This window comes from Macrobrachium rosenbergii, chromosome 50 (assembly GCF_040412425.1).
Source record: "Macrobrachium rosenbergii isolate ZJJX-2024 chromosome 50, ASM4041242v1, whole genome shotgun sequence".
Classification (NCBI taxonomy): Eukaryota; Metazoa; Arthropoda; class Malacostraca; order Decapoda; family Palaemonidae; genus Macrobrachium; species Macrobrachium rosenbergii.
In genome coordinates this window covers 12,177,659-12,192,236 of record NC_089790.1, presented here as the reverse complement: position 1 = coordinate 12,192,236, position 14,578 = coordinate 12,177,659, and the positions used below count along the sequence as shown (strand labels likewise).

At 34.4% G+C, this 14,578-nt stretch overlaps 1 protein-coding gene across 20 annotated transcripts in view; it reads left to right on the top strand.

The window, feature by feature from the left end:
- Positions 1–14,578, top strand: part of LOC136832604 (epidermal growth factor receptor kinase substrate 8-like) — a 190,436-nt gene that overhangs the window by 160,403 nt on the left and 15,455 nt on the right. For 7 of the 20 annotated variants that reach the window (XM_067093796.1, XM_067093801.1, XM_067093810.1 and 4 more), the window contains 11 exons: positions 891–1,095; positions 1,712–1,832; positions 1,981–2,106; positions 2,836–2,983; positions 3,375–3,502; positions 3,613–3,648; positions 4,368–4,474; positions 6,550–6,760; positions 7,689–7,784; positions 9,313–9,376; positions 13,771–13,860. In XM_067093796.1, the coding sequence (XP_066949897.1) occupies positions 891–1,095; positions 1,712–1,832; positions 1,981–2,106; positions 2,836–2,983; positions 3,375–3,502; positions 3,613–3,648; positions 4,368–4,474; positions 6,550–6,760; positions 7,689–7,784; positions 9,313–9,376; positions 13,771–13,860 (1,332 nt within the window). The remainder of the gene's footprint in view (positions 1–890; positions 1,096–1,711; positions 1,833–1,980; positions 2,107–2,835; positions 2,984–3,374; positions 3,503–3,612; positions 3,649–4,367; positions 4,475–6,549; positions 6,761–7,688; positions 7,785–9,312; positions 9,377–13,770; positions 13,861–14,578) is intronic. The other 13 variants (XM_067093808.1, XM_067093812.1, XM_067093813.1 and 10 more) reach the window with 5 other exon arrangements.

Here is a 14,578-nt window from a genome sequence, read left to right as displayed (position 1 = left end):
GGACATGAAGTATTTTGTAAATATGTATGTCGGTCAGTTAGGTATTAACAGTGTTAAGGATTTTATTCTGATATCTTCAAGTTCCCTGTGAGGTATGCTGATTTGCGCGTTTTTCCTTCTACTGTCATGCTTTAAGAGATTCTGTTTTGCATTTCTTCATTTTTTCTTTTTTCGTACAAGGGCAAGAAGAAAGATGACAGAAGAGCAGGAGTTTGAATTGAGACTCCAATTTGTATATCTTTTCATACATCCGTTTATTTTCGTGATTGTAATTTTGGCCTACCCTTACAAATTTACTGAATTATAAGTGTTTTTAATACGTAACTTTCCTCCGCCTCCCATACATCGAGAATCATACGTATTTGAAGTGAGATTCAAATGTATGATGACAATCATGCATTCTCGTTCTATAGTTGGTTCTCGAAAAAAAGGTGGCATTTACTGGCGTATAACATCATTGATGAATGTGGAAACTTTTAGTTGGTAATTTCGGGTGAATTGGTGTCCTGATTGGTATCAAACTCGATCAGATACGAAATGCAGATTCTGGAAATAACAGTAGTAGTGATGCCTTCTTTATTCACTCAAGTCACCTCTCCTGCCGAAGGGAATTTTAACTTTGTAGCATCTTGACTCTCCATTTTATGGCAATGTTATTCTCTTAGTTGTCATTATTATATGTTCTTGTTAGTAATTTATCCCCATTCCTAGTCACTGAATATTTTATTTAAAATTGATTTCTCTCCATTTTTATGGCAATGTTATTCTCTTAGTTATTAATTATATGTTCTTGTTAGTTATTTATCCCCATTCCTAGTCGTTGAATATTTACGTGTTAGCTTGTTGTTCCGAAGTTGATTTCATGCCATTTATATTTTCTGCTTCCTCAGCTGACAGCGAGGTGAGAGGGGAGGCCAGAGGACCTAGGTCGGAGAGGTCGAGTGTCAGCCACAATGATGACGTGTCATCGACGAGCAGCGAGAAGTACGAGAGGGACGTGGCCATCCTCAACTCCTGCTTCGATGACATCGAGAGGTTCATCGCCAGACTCCAGCACACCGCTGCCGCCACGCGAGAGCTGGAAAGGCGCCGCAGGTAATGTTTCCCCTGGGCTCGTTCGCTCCCTGGGTCCTGTTTCGCTCATGCCGACGATTCATGGAATTCGTTTTTTTTTTTTTTTTTTACTATAGTTTGTAGGACGATATGTTGTCTTATGCTAGATTATGAAAATTTTTCCCCTCTATTTCTCTGTAATAGAAACAGGAAATCTAGAATTGACTACTTGAGGAATGAATAAAAGATATTGTTACACACTGGCTTTTTTGAGGTGACAGAAGGTTGTTTGCATTGCATTTGCATTGTTGAGTGTTACGTGAATGCCGGCTCAACAGCAAGAATAGGGAGCCCCTGGATCCAGTATCAAAACTTGGGCTATTTGAGGAAATGGACTTCGATTTTTTTTGTAAATAGGGTAGGAAGTTGAAACTCTATGAGTTTGAAGAAAAACAGCTCTGAAATTGAAGAATAATTAAAAAAAAAATGCATGTAACGAAACTTATAGTCTTTATTTTTAAAGTTTGTAGTAGTTCAGAAAAGAAACATTTAGTTAGAAGAGCAGTGTTTATTTTAAAGACGGACATGGAAGGAGGAGCAGTAGGTGCATTAGTCTTGAAGCGATTCCGTCTTACTGAAATTTTCTGACTTGTTTCAGGTCTCGTAAGTCCAAGAAGAAAGACATTGGTGACGGTCTTCTGTCCATGCGTGCCAAGCCTCCGCCAGAGAGGGAGTTTGTTGATATCTTTCAGAAGTTCAAACTGTCTTTTAACTTATTGGTAAGATTATTACTCATTTTAACCACGTGCGTGTTTTTGAGTGCATACTGCAAAAATTTTCCAAAGTAGCATGAGACTGTCATTAAAGTTGAATTAAAGCTGAATAGTTGAAGTATGTTCATTTTTTTACCTTTTCCATTTCCTTCAGGCTAAGTTAAAAGCTCACATTCATGACCCCAATGCCCCAGAGTTGGTCCATTTCTTGTTCACTCCATTGGCTCTCATTGTGGATGCCTCCAGGGACTCCAACTATGGACCAAATCTACCCAGTAAGGTAAGCGCAAGTAATCATTGTCTTCAGTAGTAACTGTAACAACAGTAGTGTCTGTGGATATTGCACAGTTGGTGTTTTTATTTGATGTTGTGATACTTCGGTTTGGAATGACGGAATATTGGATGTTTTTTAATTGATGAGTGATTGGTGTCCAGTGTCTTTTGGTAACTTGCCTTTGAAAATTCTGGAAAGCTGTTTTGTTGCTGAAAGTGAGTACCATGTGGTATTTATAGTTTTATAATTATACTTAAGAAATGTATGCAAGTTAATGTTTGTTTCCTATGTATTTTTGGTGCATAAGGTTTGTGACTGGAAGGGAGTGTAAAGATGATAAGGTGCATGATTTTACTGTTGATATTTTTTTGTGGTGTGGCTTTTCATTTCAGTCCTCGGCTACTTCCTTATTTTGTAGTATCTAAATTTTCTCTTTTCTGCCCTTTCTCTTTTCCATGTTTTCGCTGAAGATATGAACCTCCATATTTCTTCGCTCCTCATCTTTCTGTCATTCTGTTAATCAAATTCAACCTCATATTTGTCTTATCTCCAATCACAAAGTGCATTATTTGAAGGTGCCTCCCATCTTTTTTATATTTTCTATTCTTCAAATTGTCGCAGATCAAAGTACAAAGGCAACATACTGTGTATCAGGTTGTAGTGTTTGTTGATTATTAAGATGATATTACTGTTTGATATACAGTGGACTGTACGAACTTCTGTTTTTGTCTTTAGGTTTTGTCTCCAATGCTCAGCTTGGATGCCATTGACCTTCTGACAAACTGCTTAACCTCTCGGGAAACAGAGCTGTGGCAGAGCCTCGGTGACACATGGTGCATTCCACGAAATATGTGGAAGTATAATGTCCCTCCATACCAACCAGGTAAGGCAAGAAGGTCAGATGGCAAACAGGGCTTAAATATAAGATTATTGTGTTTTTCTAAGTTGCTTATTTATTAACCTAGTCATCTTAGTTGAGGTTTCTTTCATAGGCATTTGTTTTTTCTTGGTGAACCGTTTTGTAATTCAACATGGTGTAATATTTCCTTACGAGTGGAGTTCATTTATCTTGCATTTGTATAGAATTTAGTTTGTGTTAATTAGCAAAAATTTTTATTTACCTGGAGTTACCAGTAAATTGCACTCATCATTGTTTTTGTGTGGATAAGCATAAGATGTAGAAATCATCTGGCTTCCATGTTTAAAGAATTAGGAGTTGTGCTGCAAAGTATGATTTTGATTTATTTGTAATTAATCAAGAACTGTGTTGTCAGTGTTTTCCAGTGGTTGGGCTCCTGAGCTTGTTGAAGACAACAGAGAACGATCGAACATGTTGGCATCTGAAGTTGCTTCTGAAGCCAAGAGGACACGGGCTGAGGAAATCAGAAATGCCCAGAGAGAGGTAAACTGTGATAAATTAGGTATTTTCTAGATTTCTCCTTGAAAAATATAATCCTATATTGTTGTATTAAATTGATTCGTAAATAATAAATGTTTTTATTACATTGCAAGGATTCAGATGAATTGGAAAGGGATTTCAGCTTTAAAGTGAGTTTTTGTATGCTGTCTTTGTTCTGTGAAGTACTTTGTCAGCATGTCAATTGTTTCCATTTTATGAAAATGAAATGAGGTAGAAGTTACAGTGGATTTGCATCACCTACCTTCTTTTGTAGTTTGGTTGTTTTTGGATGTAAAACATAGCATAGGTATGTTTCATAAAGTCTTCTGTTATTTTTTCTCCTGCTAGTACATTTTTCCCACCAAGATTATAGTTTGTTACCAAATTGGCTTACTTGAAAATACGTAGCTGATAGTATTCTGTTCCATAATTCATTTTCTTCATATACCTAAACAACTATCAAATACTCTTGTGGAAGTAGAACTCTGAAAGCAGTACAATTACAGTAGTTTCCTTAATATTATTTTGATAAGGTACATCATTAACACTTCATTTCCCTAATAATTTACAACTTCAATAGTGTATTGAATATCCTCTCAGTATTTTTGTTATTGATGTTAGATAAATTCTGTGATAATTTGATGCATTGTAATTAGTGGATCTTTTGTAGCTATTATTAGCAAAACCAGAGAAAAAAAGTGATTTTACTGTATTAGGAAACTGAAAGTAGTAATTTTCAGGTTTGTGCTTAGCTGTGTGCAAATGAAATACAAAGAAATATTTTTGTCAAGAATTATAAGAAATTGTTTCATGTAAACTTGAACAATAGCGGTTCAAAGGTCATCAGAAGTTTGTGTCACATTTCCAGGCTGAGATTAGGCAAGGACGTCATCGTGGTGATGAATATGGAAGTGATTATTATGACTCTGACAGAAGGGAAGCTTCACCAACACCTGGCCGATATTATCCTGATAGGTATGTTTTTTGTTGTGGGAACTTTATTTTTTCTCTGTTTTGAATATGCTGTTTTGATTAGTAAATTTCTTATGAAACTATGATAATTTGATTTTAAACATGCCATTGGAGGTCAAACACGCTTAGCACAGTAATAAGCAATGAACATGATTATCTATTATTTTGTTCAGCTGTGCCATATTTAGATATACATGTAGAGATATTGAAAACTTTGAAACTAAAGTAAAATTTTATCTTGGTAAATTGACCTCAAAATTCTGAAGAGATTGTGCTGGCTTTAATGAAATATGAAAGAAACTTTAAATCGTTCATAAAAGTAAAGATTTAAGGATTTTTTGGGAGTTTGGAAAAGTTTTACAGTTGTTAGCAATAACTTTTCATCATATTTAAACTTTAATCAGCCTGTGTTTGGAAAAAGTTTTCATACAAATTAAGGCATTTTCAGTTTTTCTTGATAGTTGAGTTTAAGTTGGTTTTAAAAAACTTATTATGTTAAATGAAATCTCGGACTCATTAAGCTTCTGTAGAATGGCGAAGATCAGCAGTAGCCAGAAGTAAAGTGTATATGCATTTGAATTCCCATGTCCCCAATGGTTTGCTGTCTCACATCTTGTGTAGACATCTGGATGTAGGGTCTCTATGGGATGACTTTGTTCATCCTCATCATGCTTTCCATGACCACAGTGGGTCTTTGTGGTTGAAGTTACAACACTTGTTGGATTTCATTTTACTTCTGCCCACATGGAGATGACAACTGCAAGTTGACAGCATCTCTGATCTTGTAGCCCCTTGGTTTATTAGGTATGTGCCTGTGGTTGTGTTGTCTGTCATAGTGTCTACTGTCTTACCTAAGAACAAAATGCTTGCACACTGCCTTCAATTCCAGAAATCCCTGCACCTTGAAGATTTAGAAGATGGGTTCACCATCCATGGGTAGATTCATCTGAATATAGAGGAAGTCATGAGGAGGAGTAACTTTTAGGTTCCTAGAGTCATGCCACTCAGACATCACTAAAGAAGGAAACTAGAAGGGTATCAGATTGAGTTAGAACTCAGTAGTTCCTGAACTGACTGAAATGGATTAACGGCTCCAAAGAGATGAGGTGACCTATTAGATATTACCAGATTTCGGGGTAGGGTCTGGTCTCCAGAGAAAATTCTTCATTAACAATACCAGTCTCTGTTCTGTCTACTACTGAGAAAAAAACCCTCTTGGACAGTTTCAAAGAAGTTAACATGGAGGCTCAATCATTGACAATGTGAGGGGTGCTACTGAAGTCTGTTGCTGGTGATGCCATCAGCAGACAGTTAAGTCATCCATTTACTTGCAGAGCATGGAGTATTAGGTGATTTTGGCTTTGAGTGTAGTTGGGAGTTGGCATTTGTCATGTTTCCCACATTGCAAGGATTAGCACCAATTACTTATCATCAGAGGTTCTGGCAGCTGGGTCAGACTACAAAAGAAGTGAGATAACTAGCCACAAGGAACATGAGGACTAACATGCACATGTGCTGAGCTACTGATAACTATTGATTATCTGTCTTATACAGAAGACACATGTATGGGATTTTGTTTGATACCCATTACTCACAAAGAGTAGCTCCTTTTTAATGAGTGTGTAGGCAAATTTAAAAGATAAAAAAAATGTATTCCTATTTTTGCTTTTCATGGAGAATGTATTCCATGATCCTGCAAGATTGGTTTTGATTTTTTATGCCTTTTTGTGTTGCCTGCGCAAGGTCACAGCCTTTTGGCCTATTGGAAAAGGATGTGATATCATGAATGCAGTAATAATAATAATAATAATAATAATAATAATAATAATAATAATAATAATAATAATAATAATATTAATATTAATAATAATAATACTGCTGTAGCTGAGTAGAAGCTAACTACTGTAATAGTCATTGGTTTTTTGTAACAATTTCCGAACTTTAGCATTGTTTTCATTTAGGCTGGAGATTGTCGAGATTGTAGCCTCTTTACTCTTTTAGTGAGTATCTTAGTGAATTTTATACTGCTATGTTTTGTTTTATTGTGCTCTGATGTTATGTTTATATTTTGCTCATAGGCCACGGTCTATGACACCACCATCAGAATATCCTCAGGCAGGTCGTAGTGACATTTCCCAGGATTCTATGGATCAGCCCACATTTGAGAAGCACCAAAGGCAGTGGCTGTCTGAGCTCAAGTCACGTGGAGCCAAGGTAGTGCAGGTCACTTATCCACGCACAGCCAACAATGACAAGGAACTGACTGTGGTTCGTGGAGAATACCTTGAGGTTAGTTTAGTATCTTAATCTTTCTCATGTTGTTATCTTCAAATAAATATACTGTTAAATCTTGTAAGCATGGGCATAGCCAATGGAAGGGCAACTTGAGTCATTGCTTCCCATAATTGTCAGTAAATTGTTTAATTATTTTTAAATTATCATGAACTTGTTAAGCTTGTATGGGGAATAGATAGGACAATGCACATTTAAATTCATGTTATTCTCAGTTTGCCCTCAGAATTTCAGGCTCATTTCTAGTGTATGAAATAGTTACTCAGTCTCCTGCAAAGTACTTTGGTGGAAATTATTCATATAAATGGTCTTTAAAATTACAAATGGCTCAGTAAAGATTTGGCTGACAGGAGATATAGTTTCACCAGAATTATTTATCACCACAATCTGATCATTGACCTTTGTGCAATGTCTGTTTCAATGTTTCTTTGTTTGATCATGGAAACATTTTTGTAAAGCACTGTTATCCTATTTCAGCTACAGGTAATCAAATAATTGAGTCTTCTTAATTAAGTATATAGCCTTCCAGCTATTGTGGGAACTATCACATCTTTGGATAGTGAAGAAATTTGAAGTGTGCACACATTTATACCAAGATTTTTGCATATTTTCCAGAGCATCATAAAGAATGCTCATTAGATCATAATTATAAGGCATAAAGGTCACACTAGGCATTATATATATTGATGGTTTGTAATGCGATCAGGTGTATGATTTGTTAAAATAAGTCTACAGTATCCTTTTTACTAGACAATAAAATAAATCGCTTCTCTTTACCAAACAATACTTTTATTTTCTCATGAGAGCTGTGTGCAATAAAGTCATCAGTCATTGTTATTTGGAGTAGGCCATCTCAGATATTTAAATTGATCGAGATGATGATCAGTGGAGTGTGGTATGTAATTCTCACATCTTTATCCTTCAGGTACTGGATGATAGTCGAAAGTGGTGGAAGGCCATGAATGCAAGAGGACAGATGGCTCATGTCCCACATACTATTGTCACTCCTTACTCGGATCAAGTATGTATGGTGTGCTTGTAGCTTTTAGCATTATCTGTTAAATACATAGGATTACTGTTAACTTGTATGTAATGGTTTAAGATTAAGTATGTTTGAGTACTTTTAACATTTATTTTAGCATTTCAGATTTCAGTACTGTACCAAGTACATACTGCCAAACAGTTCTTCTCTAAAGAAAAATTCATCTACAGTGGGGTGCCTTGACAGTTGTGGAAATTATGCAAGCAGAGAAATAGTAAATTGCAATAATAGGAAAAACACTGGTAGAATAAAAAGAGTAAAGGATCTATTTTCATTACACAATAATTAAATTTCCACAAAGTAGACAGTGAAAGTTGCATATGTTATATGCAACATGTGAAAAATGATTGAATTGTACAGTAATAAGTAAATTAACAATGAAGGTAGTTAGTAGCTATTTTACCCATAACGTGTGTAGGTACATAGTATTTAACTTATATTATGCAAGTAATTATCAGTTGCATGATCTTTTTATCTTGCTAATTGTGGCAGTTGTTTTTCATTCATTTTTTTAGGTATTCTATGCATTTTGGCTACAAAAGAATATAGAATTTTTGGTAAATGGGAAACTAAAGCTCAGTCATCCTAAGTGATTATCCAGTTCTGCCACCACCAATGAATTTAAAATATGCTAGTCTGTTCTGATACAGTCAACCCCTGGTATTCGCAAATACTTAAAACCCGTCTAAAAACACAAATAACTGCCTATTTTGATAGTTTAAAACATCAAAAAACCCTCTAAAAATGCATATACCTGAATATTTTAATAGTTTTATCACACAAAGTTCATTTAGTCAAGAAAATATGAAAATACAGTAATTTGTGAAGATTTCTCTGTGAAAAATACCGCGAATTGGCAAATTTTCCGTGAATACAGTAATGTGTATATATGTTCCATAGAGAAATCTGCGAATAGGTGAGTCTGCTAATCCGGAACCTCAAATAGGCGGGGGTCGACTGTATACAGTAACCTTACCCAGTTCATAATTTTATATATTTTTAAGTTGAAAAGGATTAGTGATGCATTAGAATATTTCGTTCATGCACAGTTGTAGTTATTAGATGATATGTCTGCCTGGGAATGATTGATAGACATTGAAAGTTTTAGTTGGCACAGAATTGTTGGTTGTAAAGTTAAAACCAAAATTATCTGAAAATTGCATTAAAACATATGTAGTGTACTTTACTAGAAGTTTTAAATACTGTATTGTAAATAAGGAGTAAAAATATATGTGCTATACTGTACTCTGTTCAGTATTTTTAAGTAAGTTTTGATAATTTTCAGTAACTTATTTTGCTTAGTTTACTTTATCAAGGATGTGTGTAATATTGATGATGATGACACCAGAAACCCTGAATAAAACATTTTTCATATCTACAGTTCAACAGCTCCTTTTTTTGCGTTAAGGATATTTCTTTATTCTAAGTTGTAAAGTGCAGATTTAATCATAACTATTTTTCATCATATATTGGAATGAATTTATTTATTTTATATTTGATTTTCCAGGATGGCTCTGATCCTCGTCGGGGTGCTCCCCCTCCAGTTTGGAAAGACCGACAAGGCAAGAAAGGTGAATTTAGATATTTCTAGTTCCTACCTTCTCTTGCTTTTTCTTCCCCTCTTCCCATTACCCTATCTGATAAACTGCTGGTTCATAAAACTCCCTAGTCAACAACTCCAAGGACTGAATTTTTCTAAAAGAAACTCAGGTGCTGTATGTTATTGAGAAGTTCTAAAGCTAGGGATTTGGCAAGGAGAAAGAACTGTGAAGATTTAGTGTTCATTGTATATATAAAACGTGAGATAGCTTATTAATTTTAAGATAGTACATGTAAGGTACTTGAATATTAATTTAGTGTGAGGTGCATTGAGGGACTTGAACCGGCAGTTCAGGGCTTTGTAATTGGGATTATGGAGAAAGGCTGTTGATTTTTGTGGGATTTGTTGTAGTGTTTCCCTTTTTGTGTGTTTTTGTAACTCTCGCACTGTGCACTTTGTGATTACACAATGCTTCAGTATGTAATCCATGCAGTAATTATATACAGTAATTGCAGTACAGCATACTGTTTATAGAACAGTGTATAAAAACTAAATTGTTATATTTTGTGCATTTGTTATGTTGTTTTTTTTTATTTCATTTTATTATCAAAGTTAGGACAGTGAATGGGTAGTCATTATGGTTTTTCATCCAAGAATTAAGTACGGTATTAACTTTTACAATGTGGTGTTCATAGATTTATGTTAAGTTTGGTATTCATCATTAATATAATTTTTCCATATATAAAGAATATTTGTTTCATTGTTGTAGGAGTTTGGATTAAGCTTTTGTTTTGTAGCCTGTTGCCTGTTGAAGTCATATTGCAACTGTATTTGTATCTCTTCTGTATGTCTGAGTAATTTTTGTTTTTGTGTGGAAAGAAAGTAGAACTGTATATGTTAGTCAGAATTGAGCAACATGAAAGATCATTATCTAGTGTTGCACCCTTACAGAATGCCGTCCATTAGTGAGTAAGTTTATATTCCATATCATTTTCTAACACCTTTACCATTGATCATCATATCTTAATCATTGTACGAGACTTACAGAATATACTTTTGAACTCATACTAACATAGCTCTTTTACACTAACTATGTACAGTTTTATTAGATTAAGTGCAAGACTGACTAAAGAAACTTTAGTAGATGTATAATACATTACCAGACAACTGGAGACACATTCTTTTAGTCCCAGAATAGCTGTTTGTTCATAAATTGTTTTGCTAAAACCTCCCCCTTTCTGACCTTTTATACAGTATGTTGCTGCTTATTCATGAAAGACCAAATTCTAAAATCACCATAGATCTGTAGCCTTTCAAATCCCACTTTTGAATATTTATTTAATAGGGTATGCTGAAGGACCAAATTCTTATTCATTAGAAAGGCGATTTAACAAATTAACCTCTCTGGCACAAGATTCTTTTAATTTTTAAATGCAAGAATGGGTCAGAAGGTTATGACTTTGTTTTATTTATCAAAGTGAATAATCCGTAAACTAATTATTGAATGTGTCTTTAGTGATTAAAGGAGTATGGTAAAATAGCTTAAGAGTTATTTCATGTCCCATAATACCTTAATTTGCTCACTCTACAGCTAAGTTTTATGAAGAATTCTTGAAGTAGGAGACATTTGAACAAAGGTGATCGCTGATTTAATTAGCAAGGATAATTATCAGCTTTGACTGTAGAATGCACTAAAGTACATAACACTCATGTAGATGACTAGTAACATTAATTTTCTGACAGCATGTAGCTGCTAGTGGTTCAGATGTTACATCCTCATGATGATGATAGTTAAATTAGGTATGATTTATGTTTTACATTTGCTTGAAAAAATATTCAGCGGATGTTTTATTTCAGCATAGAATAATGAAAGTTAATCGTATTTTCTTCATCTTCCTTTTCTCATACTTATGAAGATGACTCATAGGTTTTGAAGCAGTTTGCACTGACTTGTAAATAACAAATACAATTTTTGAATCTGACAATCATCTTATGCCATATTGCAGGACTTGACATTGACTTACTTGAGACAATATGCCTTCCTTGCATCTGTGTTTCATTTCTTAGCTTATTTTTGTCTCAGGAGCATGTTTTAACATTTGGGTTTTGTAAAAAATCTAGTTTTCTCTGATGGTTTGAAAATGCACTTTTTAACCCCGAGAGGGGTATCATTGGAGATCTTGGCAGAACAGTAATACTGTGACACAGCATCTTGAACTACATGCTTGACAGATTGTGGTAATAAGGTATGTTGCTGTACGGTTGTGAAGTTGGGAGCATAGTTTGTCTGGCATTCTTTTGATGCTATTCTCACTTAACTACTTGCTTTTCCTGTTTTGTGTACATTTTAACACAGCAGCGTATTACCAGTGTTTTATGCAGCCTGTTTGCTTGTAAATGCTTTTTTCTTTTGCAAAACTCTCTTTTAAGCTGTAAGTAGAAGAGTTTGTAGACTTCTGAAAGACCAGGTAATGTGAATTACTTCATTTACTATACTAATCTTTATGTTAAACTAATTTGCTGCACGTACATGATTCATAACAAGAGAACATTCAGAATGCCTCTCTATGATTTCCATAATTTTACATTCTTTGGTAGCTGTATCATCAGTGGATGACATGGACAGATTTATTAATAGATTCAACTTGAGACTCACACCTTTGATACAGAATGTTGTTTGGAACTTCAAGGTACATGCAGAATATTCAAGGTACATGCAGAATATTAAGTTTTAACGGATCAGATTGTTGAGGAACAAGACAAAAAGTGCATGCATGGTGGAGGGTTGAGGTGGACGGCTCTGTTGACTGTTTGTGACGCTAGTTATGCAGAGCCCTCACATGAAATTTTGACATTGAAGTTACTGTAATACCCAGAACAAGCAGTCATGAGCCCCTCGTTTCAGGCTTAACTAACAGGTTACAAGTTAATGATAAATATGTATCATTTTCTACAAAGTAACCAAATCCAATGGAAGCTTCAATTAAAGAAGACTGCTTTATGAATATATATATTAATATATATATGACTGTTGACACAATTTGACAGTTCTTAGACATACTGCCATTTTCAGATCAGCGGGGAAGATTTAAACATTCTTATATTTACTGTCCAAAAGAGCATGATAAAATCTAGTTTCAGTTTGGTTTGGATCTGAAACTACTGCAACTTTGCAGATATGGTATTTACCAAAAGTGACTCAAACTTTAGTACTTTTTGGTCTGTCTTGAGCCCCTATATTCACTAGCCAGATCTAGTTTTAAATGAGATCATAAGTATTTGTAAAGAAACCCTGTATATTTGTAATATAAGATATCTTATTTTTCAGTAAAGAATGTAGATGGTTGTGGCATATAAACAAGATGATATAGATTGTAATATCAAGAACTTAATGAATAAAATCAATTACAAAATCAATAATACTGCATTTTATACCAACCCTTTATTGCCATCACTCGCAAGATGTGCTCCACATTGTCAACAGAGCCTAAAGCAAACTTTGCACCAGTGCAACTCCTTCCCGAAGTATGGGATTGTTAGGGTGAAAAACCTGATGGAATAGTACAGGTGGAAAGCTCTCCTTTCAGGTTACTTGTGGTATAACTATCCTCTTAAGAAAAGAGAGTGGAAAGTGAGTAGGCCCTTGTCTTGGTAAGTACTTGAACACAGTACATAGTATGCCAAATTCCTTTACACGAGATACTTGTTACAATGAAAATGATCCTTGCTCAGGTTTTGGAAGAAAAAAATGTGTTAAAAAAGGAACAGTGGCCTTTAAAGTAATGTTAAAAAGGCAGTAAATAAAGTAGCAAAATTATTTTCTTTTCTTGCTGAGGGTATTAATATTTTTACTTCAGATAGTAACAGTATCCTCTATAGTTTATACAAGGTCTCAATGAGACTTTAGATAGCAAAGTTATTCACTGTGTTTTATTTAAGATCTCAATGCGTCACCAGGTAGAGTCAACATTGTAGATGGGTAAATATTGTTGCTTTGTCCCTTTTTTTATCATGTAGTTTGGAGAGGTTAGGCTCCATTTACAATAACTGAATTCACGCTGTAGATTTGCACGTAGTCTCACCCCTAGTCTTCGATAACAGTTTGAAGTAACTGTTGGAAATTATTGTTCTTAAAAGAAAGTTTCAAGTGGTTAATGTTATGTCCTCTAAATTATCATGTAATTTTTTAAAGAGATTAGTTGAGTAGCAGGTTACATAAAGATATTCCATTGCCATTTGGCATACGGAGAAACTTGTGCACTAACAGTATTGCAGAATTGTTTTGTGTGGGAGAAAATGAGTCGAGTAGAGTTTTTTGTAGAATATAATAAACTGAGCTCATGTAGCAGTTAAGCATAGTAAAAATCATATGTAGACCCTGTGGTTTACTGTTTGTAACCCAAGAAATGATTTTATTCCTGAAAGTAGGCCCTCCTTATATCTTCCAACACCCTAAAGTTCCAGCCGATTTTGATTCAGATACAAGTGATGATGACACTCAGATCCAGTTTCCAGGTAGGATATGACATGATATTCTGTAATGGTATTAAGAACTCTTTTAAGTTTTAAATATCTAGAAGTTTGTAACATCAAAACTGAACAAGAGAAGAGAATATATTTAAACATATTGTTTCTTGGGCTGTTTCACAAAAAATAAAGGTACTTTAAATGTTAAATTTTATCTATGTTTTTTGTTGTTCCAAATTTCTGGTCAAGAAAAAGTAATAAATGTGCATTTTGTTTTGTGGCCTTTGCCTGCTTGAATGCTGCTGAATATTTGTTTGCATTCTTTTGTTACCTGATTGTGTACCTTTCTGCTCATTTTCAAGTGGTGGCCATGGGTATTTGTGCTGTCTTAATAAATTTATAGTTCCATATTCTAGCATTTCATACTTAAAGAAAATATGATCCATCATGATTTTTGAGTTTATCAGTTGATGTAAATGTTTTGTTTTATTAGAGAGTACAGGATTTAATTGAAGTATTTGAATTACAGGTACTATCGCTAATTTTTCAAAATGAATATAGATGGTGGTATCACTTTAAACATGTATTGCTGAAGAGGACCAAGTAAAAAAATTCCATTGATTTTATTTTTTGAAAAAGAGTGGTCAGTTCTTTGTTCGAGCTCTTGGACTTTGAACTACCTTTTGAGGTCCAAATGATTTTGGCTAAACAATGAATTGTGTACAGTCATCATTCATTTAACCTACATTTTCTGTATTTGCACTGT